Raw genomic sequence first — 10,380 nt, 5'->3', positions numbered from 1 at the left:
AGTAACTCAATTCTCTGCAAACGTTTTCTCAATTGATTAAATTCATTCATCCAAATAACTGAAATTTTCTTTAATAAGACAAAATTTCCTATTTCAGAAATACTGCAACAGCTCACTCAGCAAACTCCAGCAAACATGAGGAGTATGTGATTAATAACTACAACTTAAAAGGCATTTCACATGTTACTCTTAGTAACATTATTACTATGAAACCTAAACACCAAGTCTCATCTGATTTTATTGCACCTAGTATAAATGGCTATTAGTATAATATTATAACATTAACATAATAAGAACATTTACAGTACGTTTTAGTCTTCATTTAAGGGCATTTGGGAGTGAAAGAGTTGCACTGACCTGTCCAGGGTGTACCCCGCCTTGCGCCTGATGTCAGCTGGGATTGGCTCCAGCCCTTCCGCGTACTCCTGTACGCAGGATAAGCGGTTGACGATGGATGGATGGAGAGTTGCACTGCAGAGCCCTGCTTCACTGTACTGTTGTACATCATACTGTATATGATATAAATGTGTATTAAAAGACATACGTCCATTCATCCTTATCCACAAAAGCAGTGCCACAATTACAAGATGTGGTTACCATAAATCATGATGTAAATATCTGAAAGTGACAACAGGGCTCTTGTATTGTGCTGGAGGAAGGAGTGGCGTGTTGCTTTGTCCTGCAGGGCAGCATTAATTTGAACAGAGAGTGATGGTAACTGGTGCCAGCCTTGCTACTATCATCAATCCTCAAACCCTGCACAGGCTCACATCACCAGTCTTGGGACTCAATTTCACGTTTATTTTACTTTACACAGATTTGAACAGTGCATAGCTTTTCCTGGTGGCTTATTAAACAGAATTAAATCCAAGAAAAGCAGTAAAAGACTTGAAAGCCCCACAGCTAGAGTAGATGCTTTTTGACTCACAATTATGCTCAGCAGGTTTCTCACATAAATAGGCTTACATAACTAATGAGAACTACAGGCTGCATTAAAAATATTTAATCTACTTAACTAACATAATAAGTATATTACACTGGAGAAAATTGCAAAGGAGAATAAAAAGTATACACCTCTACAGATTTGTTTTGGAAGAGTTTTGTTTTGACACAGAAGGGTTATGGTGGAAGCTGAGAGTTTTTAGCAGATTTAGTGCCATTGAAAGAGCAGCTGGGAGGCAGGTGAAGTTCTGCACACCCTTCAAACTCAGTGCTTAGCTTCCTCTGGTAGCAGTGCAGCCTTCTCTTTGATATAAACACAAGCCAAAAGGTCAAAACCTTATTGCCTGTTGGCGCCACAGACGGGGGCAGAGTGACCTCTGCTGGTTGAGCTCCCACATAGCAAGAAGGCCTATAAATATGTTAGGAAACTAAAATATGAATTAAATAATAGAAACTTAAATAAATAGGCTGCTATACTAAGCTACATATAACATTAGTTCACTTGTCTTAATCTGAAGTTAAAGGTCGCCAATGGTCTTACAAATGTTTAGTTCTCCCTAATAGCCAGAGTTATTATTATATTCGTTTTTATTTTTATTTCAGTTAATTAAAGTGTTTTTTTCACACCCAGTGTTAGTTTAGTTTTACTAAAAAAAATTATTTTAGTTTGCTTGCTAATCACACAATAGATGGGCTACTTTTATTTTGAAGGTTTTATAATGGAATAGACTACGTGACTTCCGTTTTTGGTTTATAACGAAAAACGAATTGTTCACAGACTCTTCATTTTTTGTTTGAAAAGGAATAACAATAAAATGAACTGAAAACAACGAAAAACCGGCTGCTTTTGATTGGTTTTTCGACTCCAAAAAAACGGTTATTTCGTTTTTTGTTTTGAAACAAAAATCAGAAAAACAATGTTTTCATTTTTGAATTACAAACGAATTACGGATTATCCAGAGATACCCAGACCTGTTTAACACGGAGCTCTAAGGTGATCACAAACTTTAGAGCCCTTACCCATTAAGGCTTCTTGTATGATCAGGTTGGTTGGTCTGCACTGTCCACCCGTAGACTAAAATCATTGGCACATTCTTATTTACAAGGCTATTCTTGGTCTGCTTCTAACATACCTACAAATCTATATCTAAAAGAAAGGCACAGGAGGATATTGTCTTCGTTCTGAGTACTTAATTCGGGGAACTTGTTCTCGGTCTCGCCCTCCCTTGGTCTCGGTCTCAGCCCCTAAAAGTCTCGGCCTTGTCTCGATCTCGATAAACTCTGGTCTTGGTCTTGACTTGGAGTCAGCCAACAGAAACACTGCTGCACTGTTTGGAAACTGAGAAGTTATAATATTAGTCTATATTTACTACATTGTCATCCTGCCAGATTACAAACTCTTGCGCTGCACTCACGTCATTTATAGTGACACTGATCGCTCTAATTATTTATCACCCACATAACCTTTTCCAGGAGCCTGTAATAAGAAGAAAGTTCAATATACCCTGAAAATCTTTCTGTTATCTGAATTCACTAACCCTAACAATCGGGATAAGCGGTCAAAAGGGGCTGTGTTTGCAGCAAATGACCAAAAGCATCATATTTTTTAAACGAAGAGCTAACTATAGGATTAGATATACATGAGGGCAAACACATAATCCAGGTATAAAATAACACAGCTGTAGCTGCCACATGCAGGAAGACGCCTAAGTTAAGTCGTGTAGTATTAACGTGTTCTTATGCCTTAGTTAGCTCGGCAGTGTGTTGGCGTTTTGACATTAAAAGCCTGGGGCACTAAACAAGTGGTCGTTCAAATCTTTTTCAAGAACTTCTCGTCACTCGTCAACACATTAAAAAAATGTTTTAAACATTGTTTTTATAAAGCATGGAAATGAAAAATCCATTTATGTCATAAACAGTACTCAAATATTGGTCAAAAGACTGAATCTCAACATTTACTGAAAACTCATACATTACCTGCAAACAGCAGGTTGAAAGTCTTACAGGAAACAAAGTCTAAAATATGCATTAAAAACAATCACATTTTTACTTCAACAACAATAAAATACACAACAAAATGATAATTATGACACTGAGGCTTTGACAGACAATAATAGATGGTTCTAATTATAGTAGCTGAGCAAAAAAAACAACAAACATATTGGCATCCAGTTCAGTGCCCCCTAAACAGGGGTTGAAATTAACTTTTTGGCTCAACTGCCAAAGAGACTGGTAGATAAAAAAAAACAACCGGCCAAATACGTAAACATTTGTTTCAGTACTTTTAATTGAGATAAAAAGTATTCTGTCGAACAGAAACTTAAGGAAGACAGCAGATTTAAATTTGAAGGGAAATTAATTTATTGCTATTAAATGTACACATAGCAGTAAATTTTATAAACTTACAAGATGCTTATTAATCATTCATCTTAAACTAAAAACAAAAAAAATCATCACCATTCATGCACAAAAATGACTGTAGACTCATTTTTGTGGTTCGTACGTATCTATTTTACGGGCAAATGCATAAATACTGAAATAGCTAATAAAAATTAGCAACGCATCATCTGCCCTGAACCCGTCACGCTGCTTTTCGTCTTCTTCTTGTTTTATTTGCAGCTGCTGTGACTTCAGCTGGTGATGTCAAAAACCTATTATATATATATATGGCAATATTGTAACTAATATGTTCACCTGCCATTGTGGCGGATAGCCTTCCAACATTTAGCCGCCGAACGGAAAATCTACCCTCATTAGGCGCATTGTGGGTGTTAATTCCCAGCCCTGCCCCCAAATACACAAAAGATTGACACACAGGAAGGGCAGCATTGAAAGTTATTTTTATGGGATTTGGTAAATTAGTTAATCATTCAGTGATTGGGAGAATAGATTGAAGAAAAAAAATATAGGAATCTATGCAGCCTGTTGTATTTGAAACTTGCCCAAGAAGCTTCTGAAAACTTAAGCAGTGTCCATTGACTCATCAGAGTCTGTGCTCTCATCAGGGTCTGCTGGCTCAGCAGTGTAAGTTGCATTGGGATTGAGTATCTTTTTTAGGTATTGATTACTATTTGCTTCTTTCGCCACTCTCTTCAACAACACCTCATTTCCACTTTCCTTCAGCTTATTCACAAAGTGTTCAAATATAGTAAGCAGAGGTTGGGCGAACTCTATCACACTGTGTTTTTGGCTGTGAAGTTTATAGGCAAATCCTGCTGTGTGCAAACCAAACACTCGGCCATGAGCATCAAACACTGGGGAGCCAGAGGAGCCGTGATACATGAAGGTGTTGTAGGTCACTATTTGTTCTGCTCTGTTTCCACCCATCATTATGTTTTCAATGCCTTGGTCTATGATCAGGTCCCTAATTAAATGGACAATGAAACGGTCATCCTTGTACTGACGTAAATGATCATCGACAACCTTTCGCCTTTTCTCTTTCTCTATGACAAATGTGGGATCCATTTTTTTCAGTCCTCCAGCAGGATGACCGATGATACAGGCTTCACCATCCTGAGGCATTGGTCCAAATCTCTTCAGGAGCCCTGGTGGTACCTTCATTTTCTTTGTTTGTGGTGTTTGGTTGGGTTTCTGGCTGTCAGGGTTGAGCTCAAGTACGGCATAATCTAGATCATTCTCTCTGTAGTTGATGAGAGAATCAGCTAGCTTGAAGTAGTAGTAATCTGTATGTGGCTCAGGATCTTCATAGTTAAAGAAAACAAGCACATCTATACCCTCCTTCAGCTTTTCTCCTTCAACACAGTCTTTGAATAAGTGTGCGTTAGTCAAGATGAAGCTGTCAAACAACACAAAGCCTGTGCCCTCCCAAGCATTCTGCACAACCACCTTGCAGACTGACCTGCCCAGTTCTAGCAGCTTCCTGACTCTGTGAACTTCACTGAATGACTGCTGGATCTTTCCAAAGTCTTCCTTCCTCAGTTTCAGTTCATTCTGATAAGAATCAGCTGGGAATCTACTCTCCATCCACTCTTTCAGACCTGGAAACTGCTGACGCAGTAATGTATAAATCTCCTCAATGTTGATGTTACTGTCTCCTTTTTCCAGTGCTGTTCTGGCACTGATTCCTCTCTGCTGCGCTACATCTAAGACTGGCCTTGATTCACACCTGTGCTGTTTTTCATCTTTTGCTCTCTTGTTCCGTGGAAGGCGTATCTTGAATTCCTTTTTATCCAGGTTGTCAACCACTCTTGTAGGTCCTGTGATGGAGTTTCGATCGCTATTGTCAGACAGAGCGAAGGAGCCGAGGTCATCAATGAAGCGACCGTCTCTTCTCAGAGCCTCTTCCACAGTCATCCCCTTCTCACCATAAACACACAGATACTTGAACTGTTTGACAGCTTTACTTCTGAAAAGCTTCTTTTGTTTGGTATGTAGCCCTCCTTCTGTATCAATATAGAAGACAGAATATTTGTCCCTTGAATGTATTGTTTTGTCATGTTGGTCTAGAGCCTCTTCAACCTTCTCTGACTCACATGTTATGATCAGAGACTCACCATCCTGGATACAAGAACAGGGGAAATGTGTTGCAACAATAGACTTCTGATCCTCTTTACCCAGCTGAATCACAATGTTTTCATCTAAACACTTCTTCTTCATCTTCTTCTGATAGTGGTCAGTTGATTTTATTGCCTCCAGCACTGTGCGAGGTTGGTCACAGTCAGTAGGGTATTCATAAATGTCGGTACGACTGTATTTCACTTTGAAATGATGTAAATGTCCGTCCTGCAGAAAATCACAGTAAGTATAGTTACATGTCTTTGTTAATGTAATAAAAATGCAGACTTATTAGTCAACTCACCGTGGGATCACCATTGTTTTCCTTCTTCACTTTGCTGCGTGTAAAAATCTGTAAAAAAATAAAAGGTTTTAGATTTACAGTTGTAAACACAATGGGCGTCATTTGTGAAATGTTTATATGAACAGATTTGATCTTAAAAGCTTTTAGAGCTATGGAGTTAAGGTGTTTAAATATTGTGCCAATGCACACCCGTGTGCATGTGGATGCAACACCTTCTCATTACAGACTTGTCACATTTTGACGCTTGGTCATTTTTGGCTCCACGGTCAAGTTAGCAACGCTTAGTAACAACAACTATGCAACGTCCGGTAGGGTTAGAAACAATACATATGCAATGTCCAGTAAAGTAAGCAACAATAAATATGGAACATCCAATTACACTTTTAAAATAAACTGCTAGTGTTTCGTTGCAATTTGGTTAGGTTTAGGCACAAAAAGTACTTGGTTAGGTTTAGGTAACACAACTACTTGGTTAAGGTTAGGAAAAGATCATGGTTTGGGTTAAAATAACTACGTACATCAGTTAACATGTAAGTTAACTAATGTTACTTGCATAACTTATGCAATTTACTCGCGTTACTTAAATAAAAATATATGATGTTGACTCTTTGTTTTACACGGGACACGAACCCCGGTCTCCTGGTTCAATCTCCTTTCTTTTAAATATCATATACCTGCCTTTACCGTCAAAAACTGACGTTACAGGGCTTCCCCCACTGCGGTGAAGTATGACTCTACAGGGATGCCCATTGCGTTACAAACTGACGCTGATGGGTCTTGACCATGTGTCCATATGTGACGAGTCGGGGAGTGAGATCGGGTTGGTGGGTGATCATCAGTTGAATCTAGCAGTGCATTAGCAAAGAAGGTAGGAGACCTAATTTCTTCCCAAAATCAGCATTGCAAATATTTTACTTGGAAAGAAATGTATTTACTATGTTTTTTAGGACTTAAGTATAAACAACCTTTTTATAATTACTTTTATGTAATGTATATTGTCTGTTACGTAGCAGCAGGGGTCGACTGGTAAAAGTGTAAAGTAAATTATTTAACTGTTTAAAAAAGACAAACACCGGTCCATAAAGCATGGACAGCGCCCAATGGGAAATTTTCTATATTGACACTGGTAAAAAAAAAAAAAAGAAATAGGTGTGATTTACGCTGGGGACACTGGGGACGCTGGGGACTTGCACCAAGAAATGTTAATTTATAAATGAAAATGCTATAAGAAAGGTTTATTAGCACAATAAGAAAAGCTGCAATGCAATGTAAGCATAAAAGAAACATCTGCGTTGCCCAAAAAAAGTAACTTCTGATTACTGCTTTATATTCTATTATATTCTTATATTCTGAATTTTCACCTGCCAGCTGAATTTTGTTTCCCTTAAAATAAATAGGCCTAAAGACATTTCCACCCTAAATTGGTGCAGAAAATGACTCCAGAATGCAGGAAATTAAGTGTTAAATGTTCTGGGAGAGAATCCTATATTTTATTAATTAATATTGTTTCTAAATAGTATTAAAATATATTCTTGTCTTGTTCTCATGACCCCCATATTGTGGGCTATTTCGTCATACCCCTAATCTGAGCCCTTAAATGTCATCACCACGTTTCCGTAGTGACAATGATGATGATTAGTTCAATTAAGGTCAATGATAATAACATAATCATAATGCTAAGTCAAAAAGTGAGACTGTCACCTCCTGCTGGTGATCACTCATTGTCATACAGCGCTGCATAACCTATTTGACGTTGTCTTAACTTTGGCTAATGGTTGAGATTAGGTTATTTCGTCAGCATTGCGTTGGCTAATCCCACGCTGCTGTGAAAATGGCCTGTAGGCTACTTGAGTACGAGTTGTGTACTCCATGGCCACCTATGATCACCATGGGTTCAGAGTTAAATGAGAACACTGATTCACTTGCACTGGTACACTTATCCATGGCACATACCACTCAGCTGGTTTGGGGAAATATTACAGTAGGTACACATGTTATGTGGAAGGATGGTGTATTGGTGAGGGCTGTCCGACCGATTTCGGTGGGCGGCCTGGGTCAAAAATGCCCGGGCTGTTATATTGTGACAAAATAAATCTACCTAACTACATACCTACAAAATTTATAATGGTTAAAAGGAACATTTGTTTACAAAAAGAAACTCCATGGGGTAACTTTAACTTTAACTTTTTTTTTTACATTTAAAATTACATTTGGCCTGCTGACAAAAATGTGAATGTGTCCCTATAATTATATTTGTAGACTGCTTGCACACTCTATCTACACCTTTCTACAGTTTTAGCCATGTGGCACAGTGTTGTGATGAATACCATGGTGACAACTGTTGGAAAATGATGCATGTGTGAGACTCTTGATATATATTGTGTAAAGTGATATATTCCTATGCAAGCAGTTTTTAGTGGGTCAATACACATGTGCTCTCAAGAAAAATTGAAAGCATCACTTGTTTCAGCCCAAGAATAATACATTAGTATGTTGAGGTGACAATGCCCTCTCTCGGTTTCTTCTTTTCAACACTTTTTCAACTAATCAACTGACTCGGCTCACCTTAGAGCCTGTAGCTCCATCTGGCTCAGAGGCTGCAGCTCTACCTGCCTGGGAGGCTGCAGCTCTACCTGCCTGGGAGGCTCCAGCTCCACCTGCCTGGGAGGCTCCAGCTCCACCTGCCTGGGAGGCTGCAGCTCTACCTGCCTGGGAGGCTCCAGCTCCACCTGGGTCAGAGGCTGCAGCTCTACCTGCCTGGGAGGCTCCAGCTCCACCTGGGTCAGAGGCTCCAGCTCCACCTGCCTGGGAGGCTCCAGCTCCACCTGCCTGGGAGGCTGCAGCTTTCGTGAAAAACAACCTGATGTCCTTCGTCTTTTGCTTTTTGGAACGCATTTTCACCTGACAATATAATAATACAGTTAATTGATGTTAAATTGTGTTTAAGCAATGAATTAACTGACTCATATAAATATAAATACAAAAATTGAATAATTGATGTTAGTTTTATCCAGCAAAGACATGCCGCTTCTGTGCCAAACCCAAATCTCTGCAATTAATTGATTAAATCTACATCAAAATGCAATAAGCTAATTGATGATTAATTTTCTACATTAACTGACACTGAGTAGGCTATATGCAGAATATTCTTGACTGCAGTACAAGTTTCAAAGAGGAATAATGGGATAGAGGATGAGCTGACTCACCTTGGTACTAAGTACAAGAACTGGTTCTGGTCCTCCACACACACCCTCAGGCAGTGACTGATTGCGGTAATGAGCACTGGGCAAGAAAAGACGTCAACTGTCTACAACAGACAATAAAGTTCAAAGTTGTCAAGCTCAAAGAAGCTCAAAGAAGAAAGGAGTTCATCACCGAACAGTTTAAATTTATCAGGATTTGATTAAGTTGTTAGAGCTGTGTGATAAACCAACACACATTACGGATTAAGACCAAGCAAATGTCAAGACAGACCAAAATCAAGACCAATACAAATTACACTTTACTAAATGTTAAAACTACCTACAGAGGTAGTACTACTAGTAGTACAGAAAGCCCTAGTCAAACAAGTTCACACAATGCTGATTAAGCTCATGAGGGACAGAGGATGAGCTGTTTAACTCAAATATCACCAATCCGGAGGGATCAGAGGTGACGCACCTTGTCAGTTTGGCAGCTGGCACACAAACAGGCTCTGGATCCGTCACGCACACTCTCAGGTACTGGCTCAACTGTGTACAACGGTCATGAAACTATAAAGTTAAAAGTTCTCCACATAGCACAAAAAAAACAAGTTACAATTCAACAACTATGTGATTTGAGGAGTTAATTTCAGCATCAAACTGTTCAAATTAATCAGGTATGATTAAGATGTTAGAACTGTTGGATAAAACCAACACACATTTAGAATTAACACCAAGCAAATGACACAATAGACCATATCAAGACCATTGCAATTTCCATTCTTACTAAGTGTTAAAAGTAATGACGGACATAATTTGAGCAACTCAAAAACTATATAATCTTTTTATTCTAATTTCAATCCTGTTAGATTTCCTTTTCCCACCATATCATCATTGGCGATTCAGTGTCTAAACAAAGGTTTAGAGGCTGCGTTTATCTGGAAGATGAGGAATCTGCAGATTTCAATTCTGTTTGGCTTAGGTAATGTGTTTTTATCCACATGCGTACTGTATGTCCCTAATATATTCATACAAGTAAAACCATACTGTAAATGTAAAGAAAGAACCAGGTGCCTTACCTTGACTTTTATCGACCAGCTCTGGAAAATGCCGCGCTGTGTTTGAACATAGAAAGAAAAAGGCGCGCTCTTTGCTGGGTGTGTCTTTTTTACAGGATATGGATATTTTCAGCATGTTAACCCTTCAGACTCACTGTTATAGCTGATGCAGTATTCCCGAACAAGATAATTTTTAACATTTGAAAAATGAACAACAAAGGTACAGTTTTAACTTTAAAGCTGGAGTGCGTGACCTACAGATAAATGAATCTGTTACATTTAAGGCCATGCCAAACAAGTTCACAAAATGCTGATTAAGCACTGCAGGGTTAAGCTTGGGAGTTCCCAAAGAATAAATGGAGAAATGTAATGTGTGCAA

At 38.7% G+C, this 10,380-nt stretch overlaps 1 protein-coding gene across 4 annotated transcripts; it reads right to left on the bottom strand.

Annotated features, from left to right (window-relative positions):
- Positions 1 to 3,279: 3,279 nt before the first annotated feature.
- On the bottom strand, positions 3,280 to 9,679 carry LOC123980501 (serine protease FAM111A-like). Of its 4 annotated transcripts, XM_046064913.1 has the most exons (6): positions 9,422 to 9,679; positions 8,968 to 9,068; positions 8,539 to 8,662; positions 8,327 to 8,370; positions 5,762 to 5,809; positions 3,280 to 5,685 (listed from the first exon to the last, which is right to left on the bottom strand). In XM_046064913.1, exons 3-6 carry the CDS (start codon positions 8,654 to 8,656, stop codon positions 3,904 to 3,906), a joined length of 1,992 nt encoding a protein of 663 aa, XP_045920869.1. In that variant the 5' UTR covers positions 8,657 to 8,662; positions 8,968 to 9,068; positions 9,422 to 9,679; the 3' UTR covers positions 3,280 to 3,903. The 4 variants fall into 4 exon arrangements, with proteins under 4 accessions (XP_045920869.1, XP_045920866.1, XP_045920867.1 ...); XM_046064910.1 differs by having other exon boundaries at positions 8,327 to 8,662; XM_046064911.1 differs by having other exon boundaries at positions 8,327 to 8,662; positions 8,968 to 9,064.
- Between the last annotated feature and the right edge of the window lie 701 nt (positions 9,680 to 10,380).

Source organism: Micropterus dolomieu, linkage group LG12 (genome assembly GCF_021292245.1).
Source record: "Micropterus dolomieu isolate WLL.071019.BEF.003 ecotype Adirondacks linkage group LG12, ASM2129224v1, whole genome shotgun sequence".
NCBI lineage: Eukaryota > Metazoa > Chordata > Actinopteri > Centrarchiformes > Centrarchidae > Micropterus > Micropterus dolomieu.
This window is presented reverse-complemented; position numbering and strand designations above follow the sequence as displayed.

Coding starts and splice junctions, on each gene's coding strand:
- LOC123980501 (XM_046064910.1), bottom strand. CDS start 8,656: ATGCGTTCCAAAAAGCAAAAGACGAAGGACATCAGGTTGTTTTTCACG. Junction 5,810..8,326: donor ATGGAGCTACAGGCTCTAAG/GTGAGCCGAGTC, acceptor ATTTTTTTACAG/ATTTTTACACGCAGCAAAGT. Junction 5,686..5,761: donor AAAACAATGGTGATCCCACG/GTGAGTTGACTA, acceptor GATTTTCTGCAG/GACGGACATTTACATCATTT.